Source organism: Acomys minous (genome assembly GCF_964271855.1).
Source record: "Acomys minous genome assembly, chromosome: 5".
NCBI classification, from domain to species: Eukaryota; Metazoa; Chordata; class Mammalia; order Rodentia; family Muridae; genus Acomys; species Acomys minous.
In genome coordinates, this window is record NC_140494.1 from 102,186,933 (window position 1) to 102,203,690 (window position 16,758).

The window sequence follows — 16,758 nt, forward strand, 5'->3', positions numbered from 1 at the left end:
TTTTTTTTAGGATGACTTCACTCTGTTGGCTCCTCTGCCTGGCATCACCCATCAGCATCCCTCCCATCTTCACACTGTGCCCCCATGTTACCTCTCTAATAAAGCAAGATTTTCTAGTCTAAGACCATGGATCACTCCCACGCCTGGGCAAGCACAGAATGTCAGATTTATAATTCTTGTGTATTTTCATCTACTGTGGGTCAAGATCAAACATATGCACATGACCACTGAAATTCGTACATCACAACCTGCCTTGTGTTACAACCAATTATAGCTGCTTCTGTCTTACCTTTAAGATCATAAGCAACTTAAAGACAGGAACCATTATGTCCTCTTTCTCTTTATGACATCCTAAGCCATAGTTTAGTTTCCCAAATGAACCAAGGACACCATCTTAGCCCATCATCTCCTATGATTCAAGGGTGGAAGGCATTTCCACAAGGATCTTCATACCCAGTCACCGTGGCTGTGATACAGTGATAACTCAGATGATTTTGGTCCACGCAAGGGCAACCCCTGGCCAGTGAATGACCTATGTGGGTGACCTGCTTCACGATGCAGATCATGTTCAAAATGCCCAGCACCTGAGTATCTAAAGCCAGTCTTCATCTCTTCCTCTAGGCTTTTCCTTGCTTTCTGAAGAAGCCTCATCTTGGGGCTTGCTTCTAATGAACCTTCCACAAGAAATCAAGTAGATATTTCTCTTTTATATGCCTTTTCTCTAGACAATTTTCACCCCTCAACATTCATTCAGCATTCTCTACTTCTGTGTATATTTGTCTAGGCAGAATCCATTCATCTAACAGCCATTAGGGCAGCAACTGTTGTGCACCAAGCATAGCACTAGACTGGGTTAAGGGATGGATACTCTTCCCCCAAGGCAAAGACTTGAACAGATAGGAGATCATTGATAAAAGCAGTGCTGCAGGTACAGAGATGCACAGGCCTCAGACTCAGCCTGGGGACAGAGTCAGTGGGTCCTACAGATGACAGTACCCACACAGAGTCTTAAAGAATACATAGGCTGGGTGAGGCAAGGAGGAATGAGAGAGAAGAAGGGAACTCCAAGCAAAGAGCATAAGTCAAGCAAACGCCCAAGCAAGACAAAGCACCTTAATAACAATGAGGATGATCACATCCTAGTACTGATGGAACATAAGAGGCAACCTTGGGAGTAGAGGGTGAATCTGAAGACAGAGATGCTGCTGGCAGGACATAGGTCAAGGACGGCCTCGTTTTCAGTGTCAAGTAGGGAAAGAGGCCGTGATGGGAAAGCCTGACCCATGAAGGTCAGGCTTCGGGTGAGGGGAGTTTATCTAAGATGATTGAAGGGGAATTTAGTGGAATAATGAGATCAGAAGTCAGACTGCAAAATACACTGTACATAAAATAATAAGTAGGATGCTGGGCGTGGTGCATGCCTTTATTCCCAGCACTTGGGAGGCAGAGGCAGGCGGACCGGATCGCTGTGAGTTCGAGGCCAGCCTGGTCTACAAAGTGAGTCCAGCACAGCCAAGACTACACAGAGAAACCCTGTCTCAAAAAAAAAAAACAAAAAAACAAACAAAACAAAACAAAAAAAACCCCAAAAAATAAAAAATAAAAAAAATAACAAGTAAGAAATCCAGAAAGAAGACCCATGGAGGAGCTCTGTTAGGAAGGGAGCAGGCATGGAAGAGAGAGTGTGGAGGGCTGGGCTTCAGTCTAGAGTAAGCATGTTTGTGGGTAGGAAGGGAAGACTACAGACAGTGACGGGTGGAAGACACGGGAGGAAGGGAAGATGGCAGACAGGCCACATCCATGGGCTTTGAGACAGTGAGGAGAGATGTCTGCATCTGGGCTGGGGGAGACTGAAAGGTGAGTCATTAAGAGGCAGGATCCCTCAAGAATGGAGGGAGGAGAGAGAGAGGGGATGAGACATAGATTTTTTTTTTTCCAACAGGAAGCTTAAAGGTAGAAGCAGGTAGGCAAACTGATGCCGGCCCAGCAGATCACCAGGGAAGTAGAGGCCACAGAAGGTCAGGCCCACCCTAAAGGCTCAGAGTCTTGGCTTATGAGTGTAGCTTGTTCTTCTTGCTTTCTGGGTTCTTTATTACATGTTGTCACACAGGAGACTCTACCCTAGTGAGGTAAAGTGATGGTTAAATACCTCACACGGCACTACCAAAGAGAACCTTGAAAGAAAGCATGCCCTCCAACCCTTACAAGCTCAGAGCTCCCTGTCCCTGTTGCCTCGGGAGTGCTACTCTGCCACAGTCCACTGCTATGACTCTCTCTCTGGGAATAAGGTGTGGGAGACTAGGGACCCCCAGGGAGAGGAGGGCAGGAAGAAAGCAGAGCTTGATATTGCAGAAGGATTTGACTGATGGAGATAAATGTACATCAAAAGGCGAGGAAAAAACACAAAGATGAGTCTAGGGGAGTGAATAACACACATGTAACACACATAAGTACCGCCATGTCCAAAAGGAACGGAATCGATCATCCCTCAAGATACCAACTCCCAGGATGCTCCAGACCCCTCTGTAAAATACCACCTTTCCATTTCTATAGAACCTGCACATATTGCCTGTCAGCCATGTTCAACCACTCGTGCCCCAGGCTACCTATGAATACAGCCCAACACAACATCACAAATATATAAAACATTATAGTTTATGATTATTGTTGCTTGCTTGTGTATGTGCATGAATATGTATGTGTGTATGTATGTATGTGTGTATATGTATGTGTGAGTTTATGTGTGTGTGATAGTGTATGTGCATATGTATGTGCGTATGTGTGTGTTTGTGTGTATTTGTGTGTGTGTTGCGTATGTGTGTGCATGTGTGTTTGTGTGTGTGTGTATGTGTGTAGCTCAGGTATTAGCTGTGCAGATGATGATGGGCACACCTGCACGAGCACCCTCAAGTTACTTGCAATATTACGGTGCAGATGCCGTGTGAGCAATGCTATACCACACAACTTAGGAAAGAATGCAAACAATCTGCACATATAGAACAAATACAAACACTGTACACACGGCTTAAGCCTATGGATGCGAGACTGGCGGGAGCTCTGACTTGGCAGGAAATGAGGTCATGTTAGCGTTTCGGGGATGGTTTCCCTCCGCAATCTTCAGCCTCACACGCCGCACTCTGCCCTCTCTCCAGGCCGACCCTGATGCTTCCCTGACCCAGGTGCTCCCAGCTCATTCTTTCCTGGTAGATGGGCTCCTTTAGGTTTAGATCTGGGTCACCTCTTCCAAGAAGCCCTCCCTGAAGCCCTAAAGCAGACTGAGGCCACTTCTGCTCTGTCCTATGGCCCTTTGCACGGAATATTTTTGCATGCTTCATAATCACACTGACATTAGCTGCCAACAGGTCCCTCTCTCCAGTTAGACTCTTAATTTCTTTCTTAGGAGAGACACCATGTTTATTTTCACTGCTTTCATTTTCAATGTCATTGTGTAAAACATGCTTTGGCAGAGGAGATACTTCCTACATAGCCATGAAGACCTGGATTCAAAAGCCGAGAACTCACAGAAGGCCAAACACAGTAGGACCTGCCTTTAATCCTGTATTCCTGTGGGAAGATGAGCAGCTTAGGCAGGAGAATCTACAGAGGTGTCCAGGCCAGCTAGCCTGGTGAACGCAACGATGAATGAGAGACACTATCTCAAACAAGGTGGAATTCCAGGGCCAACATCTGATACTGTCCTATGACCTCTACTTGCATGCTGTGGAATATATGTGTGCATACTCAAACACATGAATGTGTGTGTGCGCGCGCGCACACACACACACACACACACACACACACACACACAGATACTTTTTTTAATTTTTTCATTTCTTAGTACAGAGCAGCTTTTTTGAACCAAATTGTACCAGAGTGAAGCTCGAGAAAGCCTAGTAAGAGTCCGAGAGGATCCAGAAGTTTCCCTAGACATGAAGGATGTGGCTGTGCTGGCACCTGGGCTCGTGGCGTGGGAGGCACCAGTGACGTCTAGCTCTGGCTGTGCCTGGTAGAGCCCCAGCTACTGCAGTGTCCCCTGCAGTGGCTCACCTTCTGCAGCTCACCCTCAGTAGCCCAGGCTGGTCTGTAGAGAGCTTGTTTATTTCTAGCTCCAATCGGCTGTGTTGATTTTCTCACTTCCCCCAGCACAGCTCAGTACACAAGAAGGTCAGAATCATAGACGAATCTCATGTCCCAGGGAGTGACTTCTATGTTCCCCTCCATTTCTAAGAGCTCTGGTGGCCTGGGCTGTACGGTTGTTGGTCCTGCACTTTATTTCACACTGTCATGATGACAGCCATTATTCTTCAGCTACGGTGACTAATAATAACATCATGGGAGAAACAAATGCAAATCACTGAATAAGCAGGTCCTGTAATGCATATTAATAATCCAGAGTAACCGCTAAATCTATCCCATGGGCTCCCAAAGTAAGGAGCCTCCACTGCATCCTGAATTTGGCTTTCGTGTCTGGAGTTTGAAGACTATCTACCCTGCTCCCAGCATGGCACTTAGAAAGAAGAGTCCTGGTCCAGAGATGACTGTCCATAAAAGGAAAGGGAGAGGCGATACTGAGAAACAGGGGGCACCGAGCTCTTATGGCTCTTATCTATGAGCGCATCTTATGAGACTGGGACAGAGCACACGTCTGGAAGGTGGGGTGACCGTGGTGCTTAACCCAATAGCGGAAAAGAAAAAAAGGGTAATATCCAAAAGGGATGGGGAACCAGGTCATCTGAAGGAGAGAGGCGTAGAGACGATGTCTGTGAGCTGTATGGATGCATTGCTTGTCAGTTAAAAAGCCCATGGCCAATAAGAAAAGGGTAGACTAGAAGGCGGGACGTCCAGCAGGCAGAAAGGATTCTGGGATAGGGCTAGGTATGGGGGAGGGGAGATAAGAGTGTGTGATTTGCCCAGGGAAGATGTGAGGATGACAGATGCACGGTACCTGAGCAGAGGTAACGAGTCACATGGCAAAAATGTAGATTAGTATAATGGGTTATTTTAAGTTATGAACTAGTCAAAGAAGAGCCTTGCTATATAGCCTAGATATTTGTGAATTATATGCATATGGATATGGATATGTACATGTACATGTATATGTGTATGTATATATTGAGTTTCGTGAGTCATTATTCCAGGAGCTTAGGGCTAGGAGGAAAAGCTTCCTGCAACAGAGAGGAATATGGAGTGTTCATGAATATGCTGGTTAGTGGGGTTTTGTTTGTTCATTTGTTTTGGGTTTGTTCATTTCTTTGTTTTCAATTTGACACAAGCTAGGGCCATCTGGGAAGAAGGAACCTCAATTGGAAAAAAATGCCTCCATCAGATTGTCTATAGGCAAGTCTGCAGGACATTTTCTTCATTAATGATTGATGTGGGAGGGCCCCACGCCCCACCCACTGGAGGCGGTGCCACCCCTGAGCTTGTGATGCCGGGGTTATGTTTTTAAAAAGCAGGCTGAGCAAGCCAGTAAGCAGTGCTCCTCCAAGGCTTCTTCATCGGCTCCTGCTTTCAGCTCTTCCCATGGGTTCCTCTGGTGATGGACTCCCCCAGGTTGTTTTTGGTAACAGTGTTTATTACAGCAATAGAAAGAAAATGAAGGCAAGGAGAATCCAATGGTCTGTACAAATAACTAGGAAGAGTTTTTTTTTAAAAAAGACAGAAAAACCTGTGCAGCTTCATATATCTACACCTTCCCTGCTGAGAGCACGCAAGGCAAGGCAGAGGCGGGACATGCTGTGAAGTAGGTGGGCAAGGCGTATCAGCAGATAAAGATATTTTAAAGGAGAAAAATCCAACAACCTTGAAAGGCCAAAAAAAAAAAAAAAAAAAAAGTGGAAGGGTACTGAATATCAAGGAGATAATTAACTGCACGAAAATGTATAAATTAAGGGTAGAAACGTATCAGCTAAGGTGAGGGGAAGAGAGGACAAGAGTGAGGTAATGAAGGAACAAAGTGAGCGCTACCTTTGTTTTCACCTCTGACGAAGACAGCATGGGTGGGGGCGGGAATGTTGCAGGGAGTAGCTCCAGCTGCAGAAACATCTACTAGAATTTTAACCTCCGGGCTGAGGAGGTGACTTAGTTGGTAAAGTATTTCTGCACAGACTCCCAGAGGCTACATCCAAAGCCAGGCTTGGTGGCACATGCCTGTAACCCCAGCCCTGGGAGGAAGAGGCAGGAAATCCCAGAGCCACGTTAGCAAGCTCATCTAGCCAATTAGTGAACTACAGGCTCAGTGAGAGATCCTGCCTCGAAAAATAGTCATCGGGGCTGAAGAGATGGCTCAGTGATTAAGAACACTAGCTGCTCCTCCAAAGGACCCAGGTTCAATTCCCAGCACCCACAAGGGGGTTCACAACTATCTAGAACTTCTGTTTCACAGGGTCTGAACACTGCTCCCTCTTGGCTACTTTTGGCACCAGGCACACATGTGGTGGACAGACATACATACATGCAGGCTAAACACCTATCCACTCAAGATAAAACAAAAACGGAAAAAAAAAAAGATGTGCTGATCAATAAAGGAAGATACTTAATGTTGACCTTTGGCTTACACATACACACACACACACACACACACACACACACACACACATACACACATACGGACACACACACGGACACACACACACATACATGGGGGAGGTATGGACTCCTATATATAAACATGCACATGAAAAAAATTTATGGCAACCTATCGGCTAAAAGCCAACCCCCTGGTATATTTCTCACTAGCCTCTTTGGTCAATCCAGTGTCTCAGATTGCTAAAGAAATGACTAGCAGAAGAAAAAACTCACAGGAACCATAAAAGAAAGAGGCCATGATGTCACCTCATGCATTCACTTGACACGTGTCACTGTGTACCAGGCACTGTTCCAGTCCAGCCTGGGCCCCATAGTGAGACTCTTTATCAGAAACAAAACAAAACAAAAAAAACATACCAACTAACAACAAAGTAAAGTGAATGCCTTAGCCGCTAAGTAAGACTGTCCCATAACTGTAGCAGGAAGGCAGCTCTGGAGACTGTACTGCCTCTGTGTCAAAGGGAGACCAGGAGGGCCTCTCAGCTAATCCTCGTCAGTAAGCTTAGTTCACTTTATTCCAGCATGTAAAAAAGAAAGACTACAAGATGAAAAAAAAAAAAAGTCCCCCTGGAGATGATGAGTTATACCACAAACCTGTGAGGCCCACATCAGGAAGGCTCATCCCCTAAATCAGTGCCTGTGAATCAGCCCCGCAGAGCCTACAGGCCAGCTGGCTGGTGTTCAGCATCAGGCTCAGATAAGACAGTGGAGCAGGAGGGCTGCTCTGCCATGGGGGCTTCTGTGTGCGGGCTGCTCAAGGAGCTCACGGGACTTCTTGGCCCCAACTGCTCTTATCATCCCGGTTAAAGAAGACTTCACAGATGAAAGGGTAGGAGGAGGACCCTGAGGCCCTGGTGAGTAAAGACAGGGCAGTTAGCCCCCAAGTGCTCCAAATGTGAGCAAAAGTCTGAAACCCAGATGCCATGGCAGCCAGCAGGGGGAACAGAAGCGGCCAGGGAGTCCACAGCAGGCAGATGCCACATTGAGCTCAGAAGAGAGGATGGCAACTAAGGACACTAGCGCCACTGAGAGAATCATCACCTGTTCTATGCATGCAGCTTCTTACTAGCACTAGCAGACCACTGGACTACCCAAGGTTGGACAGCAGCTGCCAACAATGGATTTGAATCTAGATCTCAATGGTCCTGTTATGATCTAAGGTGTATCGCTCACATCACCTCTGCCTTCACTTTGGTCCTGTGACTTGGGCAGTCCTTTGCTCTCTGAGCCTCGGTTTTTTGACCTGTAAGAAAGAGCAACAGAAATCCCCCAAGGCACACTATGATTGCCTGTGGATCCTGCACCACCATGACTAGGCAGCACCCAGCAGGCCTAGGATGCCACCTCCATAGGTGCAGAGTCCATCCTGGAGGCTGGCCTCCAATTACTCACCAGCACGGTGTGCTTGTAAGCCCGGTGAACCACAATGCTGTAGCCATACACGGTCACGTCCACCTGCTTTACCCACAGGGCCAGAGACGGGTCCCGGTCCTCGTTCCTGGCCGTTACAATGAACTTGGGGAAAGAGTCTGAGGTTGATCGGCTTCCTGTGGTGCAGAGGATAAGAGGGCAACTGGTCTGGAAGTCAAAGGGGTAGCCATCAAAGGTGAGGTAGTGGCCATAGCCGGAGACGATACAGGAGGCATCGGTGCGGGGCTCGCAGTAGTATAAGCCGCTCTCTTCCATGCAGTACTCATCATCCCTACAGGGGATGTTCTCACAGTGGACACTGTTGTCCGTGCCATTGCAGTAGCAGAAGATCTGGCAGTCCTGGTCTACCCAGAAGGTCTCATTGGTGGCAAGTTGATGTCCCTCAAAGTTGCAGCCGCACTCGCTCCGAGTCACACACTGGCTGCCCAGCAGGGCGTAGCCTTCATCGCATTGGCATCCCTCAGAGCAGCTGTCCACACAGATGGGCCCCAGGGCCAGGGTCTCACAGGTCTCTGTACATGTCATACACTCCTCAAAATGGCTGTTCTCCGGGCACTCTAGAGCTGAGGGTTGTCAAAGAGGAGACAAGTTTGAGAAATGAACTGAGGGCAGAGACAGACGTGTGTGTGTGTGTGTGTGTGTGTGTGTGTGTGTGTGTGTGTGTGTGTGTGTGTGCATCACATGTGGTTCATATTTATGCAAGACAGTGAGCCCAAGGGAGCCATATGATTGACCTCCATCATCTTCAGTGGCATGACTGAGGGTCAGAGAACACACACACGCTTTGTTTGTGTATTTGATGTTCTAGGGAGACGCTCTGTCACCTACGAACCAGTACTGAGCACCCCTACATGTGGCCCCTCTCCTAGGCCCTTTTGTGTGAGTCATCCCAACCATCTGGATGTAGACAAGTCTTTTTGTGATTATTCTAAAGGCGACTCTATGGGGGAGACCAGTGAGGCAATTCATCTACCTAATCACCAGGCAGGGGTCAAACAGATGTCTCGGCTTAGGTTCTAGAGACAGTGTGTGATCTGCTGTAAAATACACTTGCTTTGTGGTCATAGGAACCTGAGAATGCCACTCTCTCAGTTCTGCCTTGTGAATATCTCTGAACTCTAGATTCTCTGTTGTTGTTGTTGTTGTTGTTGTTGTTGTTGTTGTTGACAATAGCCATATTTACCTAGTAGGATTGTTCCAAGGATCAATAATTTAACATGCTGAGTGCATAGTAGAGTATTAATAAACAATTAATTAATAAACCTCCAGCTCTTTGGACCATCTTTCTCTTAAACAGATTGCATTAGTCTAATGTCTTTCTCTTTGTCTTTTATTTCTCTGCATCTGGCATCCAGTGGCCTCCTTCACGTCCTCACCACGCTCTGTATGTAGTGACCCCGCCTCCCCCGACTCTGCTCATACTTTCTTCTGCCTAGATACCCCTCTACCAAGTCTTGCGATTCTTTCACCCTTCTTTTCAAATCACACTTTGTCCCAGAAGCCTTCCTTGTTGGATCAAGTCTCTGTCATAGAAGAGTACGCACAGCTCTCTGAGGTTCTGGGTCAGCAACCCACTTCACTCCATGCCCCGGCTGGTGACAGTTTGACAGGGACAGGGACAGAATCCAAGAGGACAGAAGAAATCTGCCTGCAAGTCTGTGGGTTCTAAAGATCTATAAAGGTCCCTGCCCCCTAAGAAAACAAGATCTTGATCAGAACTTTCTTTGGCTCTCAAACTTACCATCCTTCCTTGGCTGTGTCTTACAATCCAAGGACATGAAGGACACTACAGAGAAATAAATTGCATGGACATAATAGCTCTGCCCATGAGGACCAACTCGATCGTTCTGCGCTGTGGACTGAAAGGCAATCTTTTTTTTCCTCTAGGCTAAAGGACTCTCTCCATTTCCGTTGACTACAATACCATACGGCTTTGGAGTTGAAGGCTAGTTCAAAACTGATTATATATGTCTGGATAGAGAGATTTTCACACTTGTCTCTAAATTATGAATGCTATAGCTCTGACTGCAGGTTTATGGGGAAAGCAAATAACATGACTTATTTAAATGGCTGTTGCTTATGACTTATTGTGTTGTCTGGATTTGTCTGCAAGTCTGGAGCATAAAGACGTGGAGCAATAAAACCTTCCCCTGCCCCTGAAATCACTATGGGAAATGACTTAATTGAGGAGGCAGCTCCTGCCAACAAGAGGGCCGGTTAAAAATGTTTAAACACAGACAGCATGGTTGTCCCTTTCCGAGTTCAAAGAAGATGCTATTCCTCAGTTGTAGCTGTCACTTCATACCTTTCTTAGGACCCAGACATAATATGCCCTCGCTATGCAGACAGCTAACTGATTAGCTGTGCACACTTTGGTCATTCTCAACAGAACTAAAGGAGCCAACCTAGACTTACACCTGGCCTCTTTCCAACAAAGACATGTTCCATGTGGGCACCTCTGCCCAAACCCTCCTCTAAATCGCATTTAAATGGAACTGCCATTACTCCATTGGCCTGAATGAGACTTGGTGATATGTCTTTCTCAGGAGTCCTCCCAGCCGGGAAGACGGGGAACTGTTCTCATGACACCAGGCCAGGCTAAAATGAATGCCACCAAAATGTACCCTGCACAGTACAAAACCACTCACAAGCATTCCCCGGCAGGCAGGATAACCTGGCAGTAGCATGGATCTGGGACGAGGGAATCTGGCAATTCCACACTGTGTGTGAAATTTGGCCAGAAAGCTCGGTGCGACAGCGGGGTCAGAGTCCGTGTTAGAGAGGCTGGAGGAAGGCAGTATGGGGAGCAGATCACAGGGAAGGCCTGGAGAAGTGTTTCAAGATCCCTCTAATAGGGCAGTCCATAGAAACAGAGTAGCTCTCCTGCTGAAGGTGACTTTGTGAAGAGTTCAGCCTCGGGACTCTTGGCATCTGCGGCGAGTCCCTTCTGAAGGGAGATAAGGGTCATCAGAAACATAATAACTACCCTTTCCCAAGCTGACTGCCACCAGGTCGACCACATACTCATCAGATTTCTGAAGTTCATAAATCAGAGGAGGGTGTGTGTGTGTGTGTGTGTGTGTGTGTGTGTGTGTGTGTGTGTGTGTGTTTAACTATGTTGAAAGAGTCTTTAGCAAAACAAAGATATCCCCAAGGACACTGGGTAACTGGTCCCTAAATGCTGGTCTCTGTAACACTCCTCACCAGAAGGAAGTAGAGCTCCTTGATGTAAAAGCCTGAATGCCAGCCAGGGAGGAGAGAACTCGGAGATAAATGCAGAACTTCTTGTTTGATCAGAAAGTAAGAAAGTGGGGGGGAAAAAAAGCACAACAGAGGTATGGCAAAGGACGTGAGTCAGTTTGAAGATTCCCATGGGCTCAACATGGAACAATTTTAAGACCAAAAATGCTTTTTAAATATAACATGAAAAAAAAAAAAGACCTTTAAAAAGTTAGAATCCATGTCCATACTGATGAGGTGAGACAGGGGTAAGAGTGGATGGGTGGATCAGCTGATGGACAGGTGGGAGAGTTTGGGGTGGGGGGAGAGGGAGGAAGGAGGGGAGGAGGAGGAAGAGGGTTAGGGGAGGGGGAAGGGAGGGGAGGAGGAGTGGAGTGGAGGGGGAAGGGAGTGGAGGGGAAGGGGAGGGGGTAAGGGGGAGGGGCAGGGAGGAAGAGAGGAGGGGGAGGGGAGAGGAAGGGGAGGAGGGGCTCTTGGCTACAATGGGGTGGTAATCTGGACAGGCAAAGCAGGGAAGGCAACACCAGACCTGAACTCTGTGAGTTGGTAATCACAGTGCAGAAGCTTGCACACAAACAGCAGCTGCTTTACTGGGACAGAGGGTCTGATGGGCGGTGGCACGGGTGCATGCCAAACACCTCCCCACGCTTTGCGATTCCAGTTGTAAGAGAAAAACACACAGGAAATCCACCTATACCTTGGCCTGGAGCTCAGCATGCACCTCGTCCGCCCACAAGGGGGCGGGCTGGATGTAGCCTCGGTCTGCACAACTGAGGCTCTCTCTGAGTGACACTGAGTCTAAGTAAGGAGCTATTCTATTTTAAAGGGCAAATAACGCTAAGGGATTGTTCCAATCAGATTATAGGGCACTAAAGAAACACGCATTAACATATGAACCTAGACTAGGTCTGTAAAGAGGGAAAAAAACCATAAAAGGTACTAGTGAATCAGAGGGCAAAACTGGATTGTGGAGCTTAAATTGTTCTATCTCCATTAAAGTTCCTAAAGCATATAACTGCACTACGCTACATCAGCAAATGCCCCGAGTCTCAGCAGGGCCGGGTAATTGACTGGCATTTCGAATGTCCCCCAAAGGTTTAGTCTCCAGCACATGTCTTTGAGGAATCATGGGTCTGCCTTGAGATGACCAGTGAGAACCTATTCCTTCATCCCCCTCTTGTTCATGCAATGAACAGGCTTGCTTCCCCACATGCACCCACCAGGCTGTACCCTCACCCACAGGCCCGATAGGCCTAACCAACCCTGGAGCCGAAACCTGATCCAAAAATAATGCCACCCCCCTTTGTAAGCTGGTAGGTACTTTGTCACAGTCACAGAGGGTGATGAAAGGGCCATGCAAATTACTCTCAGATTGGGGCCCGGGTGGGGGGTGGGGCATGGGGGGCAGGTGTGTGTGTGTGTGTGTGTGTGTGTGTGTGTGTGTGTGTGTGTGTGTGAGGGGGGGAAGGAGAGAGTATGTGTATGCAGGGAGAGGAACTGAAAGGGATAGACTGTGTACAACAGCTTTAATCTGGGTAATAACTACAGAGGAATGCTCACAATTTTTTGTACAACTTTGAAACCATTTAAAACATATTTTTAAAACATCAAACTTAAGAATGGGTTGTGGCAGAGAGATGCAGAAGTTGGCATCTTCGTGGCTGAGGCTTTAGTCTAGGGCAAAGCTTTTAGTGGGATAGAGTGAGGCATAGAAGTCCTGGCCAGGCCACTCTTACTCTCGTACGCGGCTCCGCCCCCTCAGCCCCTCCTTCTCCTTCTGCTGTTTCTGATAAGCCGGGTGTCTGGTATCTTGTCTGCTCAGGAGTCAGTCTAATGCCTACTAGTATCGCCACTGCCCTGTTGGGAGGGATCACGTACTCTGGGGACAAAATGAAGAGCCAGGTACACGGACAGTCTTAATAGCCATTGTCAGGCTTGCCCTGGGGAGAACAGAGCTAATGTCCTACACCCTGAAAAGCTCCCCAGCTGATTGTGCCCTTCCCAAATGAATGGCGCACTTCTTGGCCCACGGGGAAGGTACCCACAAAGCCAACACAAAGGTTTCTGGTCCTTTAACCTGGTGTTTGTACTTTCTGCAGATAAAACCACCAGTCGATGGGATGGCTAACTGCTCTACCGTGAAAAGATACTGTGTGGTATCTTTGGGACGTGGCTCAGTTGGTGAGGTACCTGCCACACAAACAGGCCTCAGTTCAGATGCTCCTCACCTGAGTGTCCATAACCCCGGCACTGGGAGACAGGTGGGTCCCTAGAGCTCTCTGGTCAGTGAGTCTAGCCAGTGAGAGAGCTTTAGAGTCAGTTAGAGACACTATCTCAAAAGATAAGGGTGGATGGGCTCACCAACTAAGAGCAGGGACTGCTCTTGTAGAGGACCTGAATTTGATTCCTAGGACCGATACTGGGAAGTTCACAAAGGCTTGTAACACTAGCCCCAGGTTCTCTATCCTCCAATGGTACCTTCATGCGTGCACACGCGCACACACACACACACATGAGGAGAGAGAGAGAGAGAGAGAGAGAGAGAGAGAGAGAGAGAGAGAGAGAGAGAGAGAGAGAGAGAGAGAGATGAAAATCAAGAATCAAGGTGAGACACAGTCTAGTGTGGAGTAATGGGACCAACGACAAGTCAACAGACTCCGGTTGAGCTCAGTCCCACTAAGACGAGAAGTGCTGACAAGGAAACCATGGTAGAGCATGCCTAGCCAGCCCTAGCCTCCCCCTGGTGCAGCCCTGACTTACGGCAGAAGTCGTAGGTCCTCCAGGGGCCCACCTCCACGTCTGCATTCTTGCAAGCACTGGCATAACGGGCCACGGAATCACACAGCTCTGACTCGTTGCCTCCGCTCTGGCACAGGCGGAAGAGGCAGGTGCGGTAGTAGGCGGTGACGTTGACCACGCCGTGGCACTCCAGGAAGGAGCTGTTGGAGGGGTCATTGATGATCCCGCACCGGCTACGGCCCCGGTAGAACTTGAGCAGCTCAGAGTCGTTGTTGCAGGCCTTCAGCAGGTCCCCACACTCGCCGTTGCAGATTTCCTCAAACGTCGTCCAGCTCTCCAAGAACACCGCCAGGTTGTCTGTGCATTTGCCGTTGGGAAGGCAGAACTCGTCACTGGCGTTGGCGTTGAAGAAGCCACACAGGCCCCCGGTGCAGTTGAAGTACACGGTGGACAGGCGGATGTACAGCAGGCCCACGTCGGAGTACTGGACTGTCACCACGCCCTTGGACTCCACGGTCGTGCTGTTTTTGTTTCGATGAATCTCCAGCCTCCCCGAAGGATGGAAAAAGGGTAATTCCACATCTTGACCGTTTAGCTGGAAAATTGAAAGCACCGCCATCAGTGGCAGAGACCCACGGAGGACTCACTGCTTCTGAGGCTGGGAAAAGGCCGGTTCTGAGCCAGGGCCAGCTCCCTGAGAAGACCAAGGAGCTGATGGTGTGTACAAACTGCACACAGACACCAACTGTGTATTTACAAGCTTATTTCTTTCCTTTGAAAGCCCCTCTGCCCCCCCCCGCCCCGTTTTCTCATTATTTTAGCATGTCCTAGACCTTAAGCCAGTCCCACACAAACACGCTGAGTGAACTGTCTTGAGGGGCTGTGCTCCTCCTGCTGCCAAACTCCCTTCAGGCACCGTTTCCCAGACAGTGCCCTTCCTCCACACCTTCCTTCTTCCGCCATCACATTTTCATTTTCCTGAGGCGCGTGCCTCAGACCCTGGGGCGCATAGAGGCGAGCTAAAGCCTAGGTGGCCACCCCCCCTCTATCCTTGCTACTTCTTTACTAGATAAATCTCTGGCAATTTACTACTGGGGCCGAGAACACAGCCTTTTCCTTCTGTGGACACGTGCCTTGGAATGACGGTGACGCTTGTTTTCCAAATGCCACCCGATCCACATTAGACAGAGAGGAGGGAGAACCCCTCCCTGGCACCACCTCACCTCTGCCAAGTCAGCTGCGGGACCCCCCCCCTGCCCCCCCACTTAGCCTCTTGGCACCTTCTACAGAATTAAACATTGCTCTAAGTGATTCCCAAGACTCCTTCCAGAATTAATGAGCCTGGATGCCTGCTCATGGGTACATTAGCCCATGTCAGAAGACTAGGAGGCAGCATGGCAGGCACCCCTACATTGTGCCAATGAACCTCCATCTACATGCAGAAAGGAGAGCACAGCGCGGCACATAAAAGACAGCAGCCAGCCTACTCGTACTTAAATCCCCCTTTGAAGCTGTGTGTCCCTGGAGGAAGTGTCCTCACCTTTCTGTACCTTGGCTTTGACTGCCATACTATAAAGATGATGCTGATGCTTTATCATAGAATAAAGCTTGGCATTTAGGATAGTGCTTGGCACGTAGCCTTTTGTTAGGATTTGCTCTGTGGAGAGCGAACATCACTCCATCTAATTCAGAAAGTTCCAACCTGGCTCCGTTTCTCCACCTCCTAGAGTCTCATTTTGGGTCAACCATTAAAAACAAAACAAAAAAACAAAAACAAAAACAAAAACAAAAACAAAAACGCCACCGTATGGGATCCATGTCCTTTTTAAGAATCAACTCACAGCCAGAGGAAGAAAGCCACGCCAGATGAAAAGGGCAAGTTCTGTCACGCCATCCGCAGACCCTCGAAGGAAGCAAGGACTCTTACCTTGACTTCCAAAGCCCCGACTCCTCCTATCTTGACCTCTTGGTCAGCCACGAGGATCCGAAGACCCCGGAGCCAAGCAGGCCCTGCGTCAGGCTTCTTCTTGTTGATGTCAATTTCCAAGTACTCAGGACGCTCGGGGCAGGTCTTGAGGAGCGTGTATGAGAACTCAGATGGGAATGCGTAGGCGGCGCCGTCAAATGTGTGTAGCACCTGGTTCTGGCTGAGCAGGCACACGGTCTCCCGCTTGGGGAAGCAGCCCTGGTAGCCATCCTCCACAGCACACACCTCCCCACTCCGGCAGGTCTTGTTGAAGCAGTAGACATCCCCTCCCTCTTCACATAAGCACTGCACCGTGCAGTTGGCCGTGGCCCAGAAGAACTCTCCCATGGTGTAGTAGTGGCCATCGAAGTCACAGCCGCACTTGTGCAACGGGACGCACTGGCTGGTGCTGAGGACAAAGCCCTCGTTGCACTCACAGCCTTCCGTGCACGGCGTGGCACAGTTCTGAGAGGCCGTCAGGTCCGAGCAGGTGTCAGGGCAACTACTGGTGCAGACAGAGTAATGGCTGAAGCTTGGACACCGCACGGTTGACACTGGTGCGGAGAAAGGGAAGACAGCTCAGTCACAGGTGCGCAGATTTGGATCCAACCAGCACAGGGGCTGGGAGAAAACAAAATGCTCCTCCCTTATCATTCAGGCCCCCTGGAGAGAAGGTCACGTGGCTGCTTAGTGGGGAAGAGACTGCAGGGGGCGCCTCTAAGTACTGGCGCTAAGTATGGCTTTCTCTGACTGTCGGGGCTGAGAGAGTTTGCCTGAGCTGAAATTCGCCTTGA

General features: G+C 48.8%; 1 protein-coding gene across 1 annotated transcript in view; it reads right to left on the reverse strand.

Moving 5' to 3' along the window:
- The window catches only part of TECTA (tectorin alpha), a 74,134-nt gene that overhangs the window by 30,834 nt on the left and 26,542 nt on the right, over window positions 1-16,758 (reverse strand). The window contains exons 10-12 of the mRNA XM_084783806.1: window positions 15,926-16,518; window positions 14,020-14,593; window positions 7,981-8,582 (exon numbers count right to left, since the gene is read on the reverse strand). Of these exons, the coding sequence (XP_084639932.1) occupies window positions 7,981-8,582; window positions 14,020-14,593; window positions 15,926-16,518 (1,769 nt within the window). The remainder of the gene's footprint in view (window positions 1-7,980; window positions 8,583-14,019; window positions 14,594-15,925; window positions 16,519-16,758) is intronic.